General features: G+C 41.7%; 1 protein-coding gene across 2 annotated transcripts in view; it reads right to left on the bottom strand.

The window, feature by feature from the left end:
* Window positions 1-16,686, bottom strand: part of Ttc17 (tetratricopeptide repeat domain 17) — a 112,165-nt gene that overhangs the window by 20,284 nt on the left and 75,195 nt on the right. For both annotated transcript variants that reach the window (XM_051184118.1, XM_051184117.1), the window contains 5 exons: window positions 11,768-12,027; window positions 9,233-9,386; window positions 5,765-5,885; window positions 3,696-3,855; window positions 2,917-3,000 (listed from right to left, as the gene is read on the bottom strand). In XM_051184118.1, coding sequence (XP_051040075.1) covers window positions 2,917-3,000; window positions 3,696-3,855; window positions 5,765-5,885; window positions 9,233-9,386; window positions 11,768-12,027 — 779 coding nt within the window. The remainder of the gene's footprint in view (window positions 1-2,916; window positions 3,001-3,695; window positions 3,856-5,764; window positions 5,886-9,232; window positions 9,387-11,767; window positions 12,028-16,686) is intronic.

The following is a 16,686-nucleotide window of genomic DNA, read 5'->3' as shown; positions in this document are numbered from 1 at the left end:
CTTCTCTGAATACTTTCAGAGACAGGTGAGATAGCTCAATAGGAAGAGGCACTTGTGCACAGAACTAAAGACCTAAGTCTGAGCCCAGATGCCCATAAAGTGGCAGGAGCCAATTCCTGAAAGTAGTCTCTGACATCTACACAGGAATGGTGTACATGTTTGCAGTCAAAATACACACACACACACACACACACACACACACACACACACACACACAGACTAGTAATTAAAAATACAATTTTACTAGAATATATTTTAGAATTGGGTATCTTGGTTAAATTCCCTGAATATATGGTATGCCATTTCTTTTAGTTTTTTATTTATTTGTCTTTATTTATTAGGTAGGATCTCTCTATGCAGGTTTATTTTTACAAATTATAATTTTAATATTTGCTTTGGCTTTTTTAAGGTCTCCAATTATTTGGGTATTTTACTGGGTTTCTTCCTTCCTTCCCTCCCTCCTTCTCTCCCTCCTCTCTCCCTTCTGAAAGAGCAGTAAGTACTCTTTTTTTAAACAAACAAACAAACAAACAAACAATAACAACAACAAAGAAAACAAAAAACAAAACAAAAAAACCCCGTTCATTGGTGCTTTGCCTGCATGACGGTGTTGGGTACCCTGGAAACAGAGTTACAGACAGTTGTGAGCTGCCATGTGGGGACGTGGAATTGAACCCATGTCCTCTGGAAGAACAGCCAGTGCTCTTAACTGATGAGCCATCTCTCCAGCCCTGGGTCTTTTTCTTTCTTTTATATCTAGCCTTATTTCCTGCTTTTTTTTTTTTTTTTTTTTTTTTTTTGGCATTTCCTGTTGTTTTTTGGGAGTGCTCCTGGTTTGTATTTTTGACACAAGGACTTCCTGTCTAGTCCATGTTGGCCTTGACTTCACTATGCAGTCCAGGATGCTCCCAAACCCTAGTTCTCCACCTGCAGCTCTCCCTCCTTTTGATGAAAAGAATGACCCTGTTTGTTTTCTGTTTTCCTCGGGTATTATTCAACATGCTTGCTTTTGTCTTCATCTGGATATAATTTCTTTCATTTATAATTCTTTTGAATATGTCATTGCTTCTCTTTCAGATCTGCCAGCCATCTCATTCTCTACATCTGTCAAGCCTAGCTAAGTTGTTCTTGCAGACTTGCTGGTTCAGAGTGGGAGTCCAAGGTTCAGTTCTACTAGTCCTGGGCTCCTCTCTGTCCCCTAGACGCAGCATCAGGCCTGGGCTCCTCACTGTCCTCCAGAGCCAGGCCTGGGCTCCTCACTGTCCTCCAAAGCCAGCATCAGGCCTGGGCTCCTCACTGTCCTCCAGAGCCAGCATCAGGCCTGGTCTCCTCACTGTCCTCCAGAGCCAGCATCAGGTCTGGGCTCCTCATTGTCCTCCAAAGCCAGCATCAGGCCTGGGCGCCTCACTGTCCTCCAGATCAGCTGACTCTATCTAAGCTCTAGCCCTGCTATTAGTGGGCTCACACTCCTATTTATGGTTTGTCTGTGTTTTTAAATGAATACAAAGTATTAATTAATTAAATCAATACAAAGTACACAGCCTTGTGTAAGACCACTAGTAACTGAGAAGCATTTTACCCTGTGCAGGATGTAGTTGTTCTAAAGTGGGGTGATCTCTCTGGAGCCTGAACTGCTGTGTCAGGAGATAAGTGTCAAGGTCTCTCTCTTGCTTTATTAAAATAGAATAATTTGCTTAGATAAGCATCATTGCTAATTCTTTTGGTTCAGTTTCTCTGTCATACAACATGCCCTTTTAACTAGACATATTTCACAGACATAAGAGAAGTTGTTAAGTCTTATTTAATTCTATCTTGGATTACTTTGTTTCCTGTCTTGTTTTCTTCCATTCTTTTCCTTTCCTTCCTTTTCTTCCAATCTACCTCCCCTCCTATCACTATCTCTTCTGTTTGCTAGTATCCAGGGTGAGCATTCTGTTTTCATACCCAATGCTAACCCCTCCCTGAATTTTTAGTTTTGCTCTGTGATCTTGATTCATGAAGTCAGTTATCCCATGTTACTTTTTAAATTCATGCCAGGAACTCTAGACTAAACTGTGCTTTTGTCGCTGCAGGGTATTCCTGCTGAGCGTTCTCAGATGAGCCTTGCCGCTCACTCCCGTGTGGAGGTCCTGAGTCTGGGTCACCCCTGTACTGCTGTCTCCATCACCCAGGGTCTTCCTGTCAGGTAGAGGACTTCTGTGGACATATTTGGGAATGCATATCCTTGCCTGTCTTCTGCCTCCACCTCCCATATGCCATCTATGTTGATCTAAAGCACTTCCTGCAATCTTTACTTCTTACTATTTATTTGGGTCTGTACATCACATCTGTGCCCCACTTTCATTACAAACGGACAGTTCCCATGTGTGATACCCAAAGGAATGCAGTTGTTACTGCATCTGTCATGTTCACACTACAGTGAGTTGCTTTTCTTAATCATTGTTATAAATAACCTCATTAATATCAGACAGTACCAGATAGATTCTTAGCTACCAAGTAATCAAATTAAAAATTTAACTCCTCTTCTTGAGGTAGAAAAGTCATCTTGGGGATTTCAGGTACCTCCTCCGAGCTATAGGAAATGCAGTATTGTAAATGTGCTTCAGGACTGGAGTGGAAAAGCTATTTCACAAGGTATTCCCTGTCAGCACCACACACTGTCTCACTTCCTGTCCCAGGCCCCAGAGTACCCAGCAGCACCTCTCAATACCCAGGCAGAGAAAAGGAGACACCGCTGACCTGGCATGCCTCATCCCGGATGGCAAAGAAATGTGAAAGAGAGTGACAAGTGGTGACGGAGAAGTTATGAAAGTGAGCCTCTGGACATGTTAGTCACAGGCAGAAGAAGTGAGAGACATGTAGGAACCAATGGTCTACCAAGAAGTCAAAGGGGACTAGCCAGCTTGGTGGACTTACTTTTTCCAAAACCTTGGCAATTCGGGTGCCAATTTGTTCAAGTGACTGTTGTGGATACTGGTCCTTGCCAAGATTCTGCAATACCTGGAACAGAAGGAGAGGGTAGGTGAGAGAGCTGAAAATGAGACTGGATTTGGATGCTGCTGGTATTTCTGAGCTGGGTGGTGGAGCAGAACATCAAATGCTTTTCTGGGACACTGCTGTGCATCTACTGGGGAGCCAGTCTAGGGAAGACACTCTTAGGGTGACTCTGACAGCCCATGGTCCTCTCTCACTTAATAAACATTACAGACACACAAAACACACAGTCATCACAGCAACACCAGAAAATAAGGGCAGTTCTGTCATCTAGACAGGCACTGTTAATACCCTTATGCATTTTTCAGGTATTTGCTGTGTGTGTGTGTGTGTGTGTGTACTGTAGTCTATATTTTCATGTAAAATATTCTAAAATTTTCTTCATGCCATCAAGTATATGTCGTAGTTACAGTTTCTATTGCTGTGGTAAATATATGCTGTTTTGGTCCTCTTGCCTTTCTTAAGAATAACTGCCCCAAAGGTTTCTGTCCCAAGCCCCTGTGTGAGGCAGAGGCTAGCTCAGGGAGAGGTGTGCTGATTACAGTCATAAGAAACACAAGTTCTGTCCTAGGACCTGAAAGGAACTGGCTCAGCCAAAAGCTGCCTAAGTTAGCAGCACTCTATCCCATAAAAGCAAAAAGAGCTCTGGCTACTCACTCACTCAGTTACATCAAAACAGTCCATCAAGGCTGAACACTCACCTCTGTTAGCTGGCTCTCACCCGTGTAGTGCAGGCTGGCTCTGTTGGACACTCCCTGTAAGTGGTCCAGGGTATGCATGCTTGTGGGGAGATTGCCATTGCACAGCGGTTCCATTGCTGGCTGCTGTATGGGTGTGGCAAAGTCTATGTGTTCCGTGATGCTGGAAAATGGAGATGACCACATCAGCCACAGAAAAATTCAAGCAGGTAGAGAGAGGTCTAACAATCAGCAGATCTAACTTCCACATGGTACTCCCTCACCATGGAGGGTTGAAATAAGTGGATTTTCTTCTTTTAGGGAACGACAGCAATAAGACATATAATGGTTCTCACAGCCTACTTACCCTTTACACACAGAACCACACTTGTGCTCAAAGAAAAAGCCATCTAAAAGTTAGTACATGTATGCAGACCCAGATCGACATTCATTGTATTGGTATCAAATAAAAGTACTTCATGACCTCAAGAAGTTATTTTTAAAATTATGTATATAAACCTGTGTGTCTGTGTGGGTATGTGCATGTGTGTGCAAGTGACCAGAGAACACAGATATCCTAGGTGCTGGAACCATTCATATGGGTGCTAAAAACTGAACTCTGGCCTTCTGGAAAAGAAGCACATGCTCTACAATGTAAAAACAATCATATGCACTACATATGGTAATTTGGCACTGCCAAATTTTACTTTGAAACTTTAATTTAAGAATTTTAACTTACATTTAGGAAACAGTCATTGCTCCATTGATCATTTATTCCAAACCTATTACACATCAGATTCCAAGGCTATAATAGTTAAGCAAACATATGCAGTTCCAGCTATTATGTTACTCATGTCTTAGAAGGGTAAGTTATAAAATACGAAATAAATGTGCTTATGAGGGTATTTGTTTCCTCTGCATCATGAGGAGGGTGGTTTTGACAGCTTTCCTGAGACTGCAGAGCTCAAAGGCCTCAGTGTGAAGGCTATGACTGAGGGGGACATGGGCAGAGCAAGAAGGCTTGACTTATACCCAGAGGATTGGTATAGTAGGGATTGACAGAGGCGAGAATGAGTAGAGGAAACGGTCTGGGGTCTGGTTAGAAGGCTATGCATGTGCCTGTGTGGCAGCAGAGGCACTCTGGAGCAGCAGTGTGGATGCAGAAAAGCAATTTTGAAAAAAGTTATCAGGGACTAAAAGTAGTAAGAATTAGTAACACAGGAAATTTGAGGGATAAGGAAAAGAATTATAAGAACGATATACAGGTTCCTGGCCTGAACACAGCTGAACATACTTTCTAAGAATATGAAATGCAGGAGCTGGAGATGGCTCAGTAGTTAAGAGCACACACCAGCTGCAGCTCCCAGTGACCACGTCAGTGGCTCACAACCTCCTGCAATTCCAGCGCCACGGGACTTTATGCCCTTGCTGAACTCCATGGGCGTCTGCATTCACACAGGCACAGATCCACACACATACACATCATTAAGAAGTAAAAATGAATCTTTAAAAAAATGTGAAATGGAGAAACAAAAATCAATTTTTTTTTTTTTTTAAAAAAGTGAAGATCCTGGGCAAGAAAATTGTGTGTTTTCTTGAGACGGTGGTTATAAATAAATCTGGGGCTTTCAAGTGTGATCTGGTCTGGAGATACAAATTTGGGACGGATCACTGCTCTCCGTGGTGAAGGAAGTTCTGAAGCAAGGTTAGCAGATCTAGAGGAATAGTAATACTTCCAGAACAGGAAATCAGCAAAGTCAGCATCTTCACAGGTGCTGATAAATTTAGATTTGCCTTACCTCCTCCTAAAATGCACAATGTTTATGCAATGGCCTCTCTATTTCTAAAGAGAAGGATCTGGTCTTCCACATGAACTCCTGATAGCTTGCCAGGTGTAGATAAAGGCACTCAGTCTGTATGCACTGAGTCCATCTAAGCTGTGGGTAGCAATGTTCATGATCTGTTGACCACAGTGCCAGAAAGATGCCTCTTCCGACCACCCAAGACACAGAAGACATGGCTGAAGTCAGCTGAGGCTCTTGTGGTCATGTGTAAGGAAATTCCAGGAGAAAGGTCCCATCAAAGATACTCACTCAATGTTTTTGGAAGAAACTGCCAGCCAGGTGCTCACAATGGCAGTTAGCTCTACCCAGCGGAGTTTGAGGCATTCATCTGGACTTGGCCACCCCAGACTCTGGTAGTCATGTTTTTTTCCTGGAAGGAAAAGTATGTCATGAATGGACACAGTACAAAGGAATGGAGGCTAAGCTGTTGTTTTCCCTGTTGATGACATAACACAAATTGGCAAGTTTGGTGGTGGCCGTTTTTCTTCTTGTCTTTAGAATGTGTTCCAATGACAAACAGATCTAATTAAAATCTTATCATTTGTGAAAATGGGAATAAAACTTCCTCTGAATAAGGCCTTCTCAAAGATGATGAAATAAAAATCGAATCTCTTGTTGAATTTGAAGCTGGTCAACATTAAATAAGGATTAAGATACTCTTAGACATTCTTACCATGTTTAATTTTTACCCTTCTGGGTTTGATTTTATGGGTAATTCTGACTTAATGGGAACAGATATCTCTGAAGCTGGCATCTAACATTCTGGGCTGGATAATGCTTTGTTGCAGGGACACTGTAGTGCACTGGAGGGCATTTTAGCACCACCTAGGTCTCAATCCATTAGATTTCAGTAGCATAGCCTCCCCAAGAGGTATCACCATACACTGCCAAATGTTCCATGGGTGCAAAATCACCCTTGGCAGAATGACTGCTGCAAAGAAAAGTGACCGGATGGGATCTATGATAGTGTAAGGTCATCATTTATTCCAAGAGTGTTTCCTGTGTGATCAGATGCTGAACTCAATGTCTGCAACTCCTAACCTCACTAGGCTTTCAGCCTTGAAACTCACAGGAGGAAACAGCCATGACTCTCTGGCTGGAGAAACAGAGCCAGACCTGACACAGGTTATTTGGCCCTAACACACATGCGCCCAATTCTGGTACTAGTAAAGGTACCACCCTTTCAGTCTGAACTCTTCACTTCAGATCAAGTCTCCTAGAAACAGCAAACCCAAGTCTTGTGTGATGGGCTTCTGATGGGGGCAGGCAGGATGGAGAACCTTAGCTCTACTTAGCTCTATATACAATGTAGGTATTTACTAGCAAGAGAAAAACATTTGAGGTAGAGGCAGGGATTTAGATTCAGATTTTAATAAAGCAAAAAAGAACAGTTTGGAAGAATTTCAAATTAACTTTAAATAAAGCATACATTCATAATAAAGCTCACTTTCTTTTTATATTTAAGAAATTCACTTGAAAAAATATTTATTGAGCACCTATTATAAGGGTCTGGGAACTGTGTAACACATTGGGATACACACAGGAAGAGGCAGCCTGCTCTGCAGCTCACAGGCTAGTGAGAAAGGCAAACATAAGCAAACTGTTACATTGTGACAGCATAGTGCTGGATAAGGAACCCAAAAGTTGCACAAATGAAAGAGCAACTAATTCTTTCTGAAGGTAGCAAGGGAGAAATGGCACTTGACTTTCAAGTTTAAGGGTGAGCAATATTAGCACCGCCGAGGTGGTGTAAGGGCATCCCAGGCAGAGGGAATAGCATGGATAAAATAACAGCATGGCTGCTTCAAAGGTGGCGTTGAAGAGTGGACAGAGGCTGGTTTATAAAGGGTCTTGAATGCCACACTAGGAAGTCTGCACTTTATCCTGTAGGCAGTGGGAAACTTCGAGCCCACATCTCTCCATCTTGTTCACAAGGATATCATAAGAGGATGTTAAATGCCTTGCTGAAATCCAGTTACATTATGTCTATGGCACTTCCCTGGTCTTCCAGTTTAGAAGCCCTAGCCAAAAAAGGAAATGAAATTAGTTCAATGTTATTATTAGTACTTAGTGTATCTACTATGGCTGTCAATGATCTCCATTTCTCCCCACAGGTTTACAAACATTTGCTCAATAATTTGCTTTAGGATGTGGCCATGATTTACTGGAAGTAGCTGGAAGTAGACGAAATCCATACTTATTTAAACTGGGCTACTAACCCTCTATAGTATTTATTTTTGCACCTTCTCCAATCTGAGCATTCTTTTCTAAGAAGAGTAAGTAACTTCATGATCTCACTTGTAAGTACCTTCAATGCCTCAATTGTGCCTACCAAGCTGAGACCATTTGGAACTGCTAAAGTGGCACCATGATGTAGCTCAGAAGTAGAGGACTATCCTATCCTAATGGAGCAAGACCCTCACCTTAACCCTCAAGTGCCACAAGCAAGCAAGCAAGCTAACACACACTTGTCTATATGCTCTCATATAATCTTAGCCATGTCAGCTTTAAAATTCCTTTTGTAAGAAGCTTTTGGTTTCTAATGACAGGGTCAATAGAAAATACTTATAAAATGGAAAGGCCACAAAGAAGAGAATACAAACGACCTACAGTTTTCTTAGGACCCACAGAGAGCACCCACAGTGCTGTGGTCACCTGCTTCTACATGTGTTTATACACACTTGCTTGCTAGGCCAGGTGTAGCTGATCTAGGAGGCCATCAACTCCACAGGATGAACTACTTCAGACAATTTATGACAGAAAAATCCTGCTAACTATCATATACGGCCAGCGGTGCCATGTATCTCATGCATCAGAGATATTGAAATGTGAGAAAAGTGCAGTTGATAAAACACAGTGTGTGCAAATCTCAGGATGGAAACATCTTTATACCATCCATACACTGTCTTCATTCACTTGCTGTGTTGTGTTATTTTATTGCATAACACATATGCCACAGACACTCTGTAGTTTAACGAGGGAAGTAGAGTATTTAGGCTGCTTATTGGCTGTTACTATGATAAGGAGCCCATGTAATCAGCATCTCTGTGCACATCTTTGGTGTCTACAAGGCAGCTTTCCTAGAGTGCATAAACATTAGAATTATTGATATGTCCTAAATTCCTCTGACTCATCTTGTCAAACTAACCTTAGGTTTGCTCTGTTAATTTTCACCTTGTACTACACATTTAGAGATAATTTGGTGAGCAAAACTCTTAATTGTTTATGTTTGCTCTCCCGTGGCTGCTACTAACTGAACACTTTGCTATTGGTAGTGTTGTGTGTTTATCTTATTAAGTTGCACCCTGAGTTTGGATAATATATTCTATTCTACATATTCTACTATTGCCCTCTGCTTTAGTAAGTGCTTTTGTCTAGTTAAATAAGACAGATTTTAATGAATTGAATTTTTGGCCTAAGATAGTAAAAATATTCCTTTAAAAAGGGATATGACATTTAAAAAAGAGGAATCATCTCACTACCATTTAAACTACCATTTAACTGCTGGGGGAAAAAGTCACCTGGGTCTATGACGGTGGCCTTTAACCCAAATAGTTAATGGTTAAAAATAAGGGTCTGAAAAAAATTTCTTATACTAATGACTGATAATGGTCTTTTTATCTTCTCATCTTTACTGCTCTAAGTCACAAAACACATCCCTTATGAGAGAGATAGTGGTCTGAAAGAAGAAATGAGATCTGAGACAGTCTTACTTACCTTGGGGTCCAGGAGACGCCACCTTTGGGCCAGTGATCTCTAAATTTGCTTGGTATCGCTGTCCATTTTCTGCTTGATTTGATTCTACTTTTTTTCCAGGAGGTTTTTTATGCTCTCCTTTGGGTTTCTTTACACGTTTGACCTGGAATGTGATCTAAGAATCAAAAACATGTTAGAAACAAATGAGACCAGTGAATCTGTCCCTCACTGTAGATTTCAGTGGTTTTAAGGATAAGCTAGTCTACCAGAACTTGACCAAGATCCTATTTCTGAAGACACCACACACTTTGGTCAGAGGACATGAAAAAGTCAAGTTGATACTGACTGGATACTGACTGGAAAGCTTCCTTCCCACTGGCTGTCTTTCATAGCACCAGAAGGTGCTATGCAGGTTATTAGAGAGAAAAAAGTCATTGATAGTTTTATTCAGCAGTGAATAATAACCTACATGGCAAGATATGTTCATGTGTGCAATACCGTCATGGTTACTATAGGGATAACCATTGCTATCTGACGGATTTAAGATCGGCTCCACAGAAGAGAATGAATACCCACAGTTCCTGGGGCCAAGGCAGGGTGAACCCATAACTACTGTTCTGCTAAAAAGACACAGTATCAAAATGGCTCTGAAATTTGTATCTCAATACGAATTGATTAGTGCAGTTCTCAGACGCATCAGAGAAGTTTGTGTAGTGAATGGTGGTTAACTCAGAACTGGCCAAGACACCAAGAGTGTCCATCCACAGTGGGACAGCCAAATCCCACCCTCTCCTCACAGAGCTCAGGACTACTGAGTAAGAGAGGGTAGAAAGACTAAGCTAGAGGTCAGGGAGGGCTGAAACAAAACAAGATTTTTCTGGAAATGGGCAGGTTTGCTATACTCATCAACTCAGAGAAGCTATAGTTACCTTCATAAAGATTAATCCAGTCACCTTTCCAGCTTGGATGAGGGGAAGGGCTCATAAGCCCCCATTCCTAGCTGAAGAACTGACAGCTGGTGACTTCCTGGGGAGGAAGAGTCAGTTTTTGTTAAGGGTATGGCACCACATGGGTTGAACACACTCCAGTGTATGGTCCCACACTCATTACTGTATATGTACCCACTCGACTGGGTAAGTTTTAAGGGAAAAAAGAGGGTGAGAGTAGTGGGTCTTAGAGGAGTTAGTGTTGGTAAATACAATCAATATATATATACATATGGATTTCTCAAAGGATATTACATTAAAAAGAATAACCTGGATAGATACACTAAGTACCCTGATTTGATTGCTGCACATTCATACCGTGTATACATGTGGAAACATCCATTGGAGATACAAACATATGTTTATTTACCCCATAAATACATAATTATGGATCAACTAAAAATTCATGTGTGTAAGATGTGAGTACATGTGTGTGCTCATTTGTGTTTGTGTGGGGGGCAGTGCAGGTATTGTATGGCATGGCTTGTGTGCAGACAGTGGAGGACAGCCTTCCAGTTTTGTTACTTGCCTTGCAACCTTGTCTGGGGCAGGGTATCTTCACTGTTGTATAACCCAGGCTAGCTGGCCTGAGAGCTTCTGGGAATGCTCCTGTCTCTGCTTTCTTTCCCCTGTGGGAATGCTGGGATACAACATCTGTGCTACTGTGGCTGGGTAGTACTTGAGATGAGGGGAAGGGTTCATGAGTGCACTCACTATTCCATACATTGAGATATTCCCCTGGTTTCCAATTAAAATATATATATACATATATATAGTTTGAAAAGGAAAAAAATATCGTCCAAAATCCAGTCCTTAAGTTTCTATATTATTATTATTATTGTTATAATTAGTAGTAGTAGTCTGTTGCCCAGGCTAGTTTTGAATTCTTGGGCTCATATCATTCTCCTGCTTCTGCTTACTGAGTGCTGACATTACGGCTGTATACTGCATCTGGCTAAGTTTAAATTTAAATATCTAAATGAAAAATTGGTAGTGAAATGTGAAAAATAACCTGGCCTTGATGAGTACATAGAGATACTAAAATGCAGCATCTCATCTGTCCAAAGTCTTTGGCTTTGAGGGTGCTTTATAATCACCTTAGTTCCTCTCACCTCCCAGAAGTCAGTAATGCTTATATAAATTAAATGCTTCCTGGAAAATTCTAGTGTGAATGTGGAGTACAGTAGAGTCACCCCAAAACCTTCACACCTGTATATTAGTAGTCCCCCAAAGAGTAGGATACATTTCAGGAGGACTGAGATGGTGAACTCTGTGTATAAGTATGTGTTTGTGTCGGTGCATGTGTGTGTAGGTCAGAGGACAACTTGAAGTCTTCAGGAGCTCTTTATCTTGTTTTTTGAGATGGGGTCTTTCCTTGCCTTGGGGTTCCTGAGAAGGCTGGGCTTGCTGGCTGGCCAGCAAGCCACATAGATTCTCCTACCTTTGTCTTCCAAATGCTGGTATTACAAGCACATGCCACTGTGCTTGGCTTTATAATGTGGGCTTTGGGGATCTAACAGTTCTTGTCCTTGCCTGAGTTCTTCTCAGCTCTGAGCTGGCAAATTCTTACCCATTCTGTTGCTTCATCGTCTTCACTTCTGCAGTCTCCATAACATGAGCTCTTGGCTACTCCATCCTGGGGACCTTTCTTCAGTACCCGTATTCCCTGCAGGTCCAGACGACGCCCCTTCATTTCTAGTGTTCCCCCAAAGCCTTCCAGAGGCCAGGCCTGCTGAAACTCATCCACCAAAGCCAGTATCTCTTCTGACATCTTTGTTTCATCTGACTTCTCCACCTCATCAGAACCATTGCTCTCCTCAACCACTGTGCCTGCAATTCAAGGTGGTGTTATTAACAGTTTCATAGCATTTATTCAAGTACTGAGTGGCTCAAACCTTGCTTTTAGGGGCATTTTGGCTTTGCTTAGAGCCACAACTACATTGTACCCCCTACCACCATTTTTTTCCAAGACAGGGTTTCTCTGTGTAGCTTTGTAGAATAGGCTGCCCTCAAACTCAGAGATCCATCTGCCTCTGCCTCCTGAGTGCTGGGATTAAAGGCATGCACCACCACCACCCAGCCTACAGTATCTCTTTTATAGAATACTGTTCAGCATCTTCAAACTTCATAATAAATCACCATCTCTGCCATTTAGTCTTTTCCAAAACCCTGCCAGAAAGCAATGGCAGGAACCATAGGCAGGCAACCAGGGATGGTGTCACTAGTGTGAGGACAGCTGTGCCACACATAATTTGTTCTGAAAGATCACTTGCTGCATATACAAAACATAGATGGCAAAGATGAAGGACATGTAGGTCCTTCAAATTTTATTCAGTAACCACGTAGCAGTTGTGTCCAGTCCACATGGCTTGCTTAATCATCTGAACAACGATTTAGTAGAAAACTACACTAATTCTACATGAAGGCTTCCATTTTCAGTAAAGGTTATTATAAAAATAACCATATGCTAGTTTAATTTCTTTAAAAACAGTTGTTTATGTTGCTCAAGTATTTAAGGACTCCCACAGTGGAATGTGCTAGCAAAAATCTTGTCTCAAGAATCTGGAATGTTTATTTTTCATGAAGCTTAAAACCTTTAAGTTCCACCCCACACTTAAACTATGAGGATGCTCAGAAATGATTATTCTGAGTTTCTTAACATAATATTTTCCTATGATAAATTGCTTACAACTTAATCTTTGATATTTATTTGGAATTAATCTCTGGGCCTTATATTTTGTGCTTCATAAATGTCATGTCTCATCCCTTCTGGGCACAAAAACTAGGAGCAAAATGATTCATTTTGTAACATGTCCCCACTGGCTAACCTGAGAACAGCGGCTCAACAGCCTATGCCAGTTCATTATTCCTTCAGTTGGCAATTCCAGCTTTTTCGGAGATTAAGAACGTGTTACTAAGGCTAATGTCAGGACTCTCACATGCATATGACCAGCTCTTTAGCCACAGAAATGCAAGGCAGTAGTCTTGGTGGGGAGGGCTTGAGTGAGAAACATGACTGATGACCACAGCTGAAAACAACTTTGTACAAGGCCAGTGGTGCTACCTTTGGTTTTCCTGGCACTTCTGCCCTCTGCACCAGTTTCTATTACGGAACATGGGAGAGCCTGAGGTCAAGCCATCATGATTCTTCCTCTAGAAACCTGGAAGGTTCTATTTATGACCATGTGACTACAAACCCTACTGATGTAGTTCAAGGGAGTTCCTCTTAAGTTTCCTAGGCCAACTTCTGCCTTATACAGCTTTCTATGATTATGGTTAGTACTCTGAGAAAAGATCTAGGTTTGCCAAATCCCCTTCTTCAGGATACTGAAACAAAAGCAGTTGGTAGTTGTGTAGATCATGTGAACAGGGGTACAAATATAGACAGACAAGGATCTAATTTTAGGTCTCTATCTTGCTATGATGTTCCTAACATTCAACCCTGGGCCCAGCACACAGCAGGCCCCAGCAGCTGTCAAATGGAGTAATGAGAGCTCCGAGCAATCTGATCTATGATGTTCTTAAGGCTCTGCTGTTCCTATCTTACCCTGACCTGAAGGCAACTGAAGATGTTAAACACTATGGTATATCTTGTCAGGTGGTCACATAATAAAAGGTCTGGAGCTCACCCTGCTGAATGGCAAGCAATATAAACGCAGGCTTCCTATTAGCCAGGAAAACAGCTGGAGAGAGCTGCCACTGGGAACCCCCAGAGCAATGTACATGCAAAAGCTGTCTGTTGTTTGCCTAAATTGTTAGAGTAGGCTCAACTTGTTCCTATTCTGATTTTCAGGCTCTTTTTCTTTCTCCTCCTATGGCTCCCAAAGGATTCCTTCACCCCACATTCCGAGACAGGAAAGAGTCTGATAAATTTAATCCAGCAAAACATTGGGCTTACAAAATGTGGCTTTGGCCAAAGGTAGGCAGATGATTATTTGCTCAGTGTATAGTCAGATTACACAAGGAGGCTTTGCTGGTTGAATTTTGTAAATTTGACACAAGCTAGAGTTTTCTGGGAACCCTGGTTAAGAAAATGCCTCCTCTATCAGATTAGCCTGTAGGCAAGTGTGTGGGATTAATAATTGATGTGGGAGAACCCAGCTAACTCACTGTGGGTATGCCACCCCCTAAGAAGGCAGTCTAAGCAAGCCGTGGAGAGCAAGCCAGGAATCAGTACTTCCCCATGGCCTCTGCTTCAGTTTTTGCCACTAGGTTCCTGCCTTGACTTCTCTTCATGATGGACTGTGAGGCTGTAATGTGAAATAAGCTTTGCTTTTGGTCACAGTGCTTATCACAGCAATGAAAACCCTAACTAGGACACAGGCTATGGCTAGGAACTCTTAACTTTCTTTCAGTCTTGGCTATTATGTGAAAGCATCCATGTTGTTTTCCTGCAAAATGTCTAAAGTTTTCCAAGTTATTGTATCCCACTACTCTGGTCATGTGGATATGGACACTTAGTATCATACAAATCAAATACATAACTTTAGTTTATCAGAGAGAGTGAGCATTTCATAATGGAAGCCAGTATTCAGTGAAGAAAGGTCCTGAAACTGCTTCAGACTTCTGTGCTAGCATCCAGAGAACCATTTTGGGTCAGGGTGACAGCAGTTCTTAGAGAACAACACTAAATACAAACACTGTTTATATTTACTCTTCAGATGAGTGGTTCACAAATGGGTTGCGTGTTGCTTATTTATTTATTTAGCTTTTCCTACGTATGGTGTCTATCTCTGCCATAAACTATTTTGATGGGAGCAAAAAGCACATGAAGATTTTGACTCTGGAAAATTAAATATAACCAATCAATAATAAACTTGCAAACACAAAGCTATATGTGCTTGAGACAATTAAACTTTTTTTATAAGACAAAATTATCACAATGCCTTTCTCTAAGAAGAGAAAGGCAGAGTTGCAGCAGGGTTTAGACAGAGAAGCAGCCTGGGGGAAACGTTCTGAAAAGTGTATGTGCACTGGCTCAGGTAGTACTTACAGACAGAAGCAGATATGTATGCAGGAATAAGGGAGACATGTGCAAAGGTGCTTCTAATTTCAAGTTAATTAGAACAAAAGCATGTGAATAGGCGATCAGCAAGGACAATTGAGGGAAGCTGGTAACATTAAGACTCTCTGGTGGAATTTGGAAGAGGGGTTCCACAAAAGGAACCTCTTGTTCCTTAAGCAGAATAATAATGAAGTATGTGAAAGCTATGAGGATGATGATAGCCCAGGTGTATGAGTAGTCAGCTGGGGAAGGCGTGGGTGGTGAGGGACAAGAAAGGACAGAACAAGGGACTAGAAAGGCATTTCATGGAACAAAGGAAGCTGACTTCGGGACTGCAAAGAACTTTGGAAGAAAAATAGGGTGAATTTAAAGATGATTTCAAGATTTTAAAGTCTCATGTGAAATAGAGGCTTCTCTTATGAGGTGAATGTCAGTTCCCAATCTGAGTATAAAAACAGGATACTGTTTACAGAAGTGGAGTTAGGAGATAAGAGAGAGTTAGGATTTAATGCATTTATGAGATAACTCATTCAAACATTTGCTGCTGATCACAGCAGTGTGAGGAGGCCTGGTATAACATAACCCAGACACTGCCCCATGTAGATCACTGTCTTGTATAAGTGTCCAATAAAGCTGGAAAAGCAGCCTTCTGTATGGTGACAGGTCTGGGTTGTGGAGGAATCTCAGATTTCAAATAATGCTGGAAGCAAGCAGCAGGAGTAGACTCTAGGCTTGCAGCCCATGGGGCAGATGGTGTGATATAAACTGAAACAGAGACTGACACCCACGCCTCCGGTTTTCCTTCATCTTCTTCACCCGGCACTATTTTCACATAGGAAATAGAGGATAAATATTGTGACACTGAAGATAACATGAGTACCCACAGTGAGGGTCACATGGGTTCACACTAAGTTTCAGCCATGTTAGGTATTCTGTCAAGAGTCACAGAGAGTAGTGGTGCTGAGAATCCAGATTATCATATGAGCCCCAATTTAAATGAAAACAGCTCAGTGTGATTTCTCAGTGTTTCAAAGCACATGGGCATGCAGGTTTAAGTCTGGGGACCTTAGTTTAAGAGATTCCAAAGGAGACTATAATAGTAGAGAGAGACTTGGTGAGTCTTAAAGCATGTTAAATGGGACAGAGGAACTCAGGGTAATGTAATGGTGAGAATGGCAGCTGACACACAGCTCAAAAACAACCAGCTGAACAAATACTTTGAAAAATCTCAGTGAGACTGTTCTAAGGATCAGAAGAGTTGCCGAAGGAAGTGAATATACTGAACTGATGTGGAGGAGTGGAGTGGGCAGGAATCACCCCTTTCAAGCTAGGAGAACATGATAGTAACAGGAAGCAAGACCATTGGCCTCCCAAGGGGAATACTGTGTTTTGGTTCAGTGTTAGAAAGGTTTGAATCGATGAACAATGGAATGGATAATCCAAGGACAGATGGAGGTGCAGATGCCCAAGGTAGCCACAGAAGC

This window comes from Phodopus roborovskii, unplaced genomic scaffold (genome assembly GCF_943737965.1).
Source record: "Phodopus roborovskii unplaced genomic scaffold, PHOROB, whole genome shotgun sequence".
NCBI lineage: Eukaryota > Metazoa > Chordata > Mammalia > Rodentia > Cricetidae > Phodopus > Phodopus roborovskii.
This window is presented reverse-complemented; position numbering and strand designations above follow the sequence as displayed.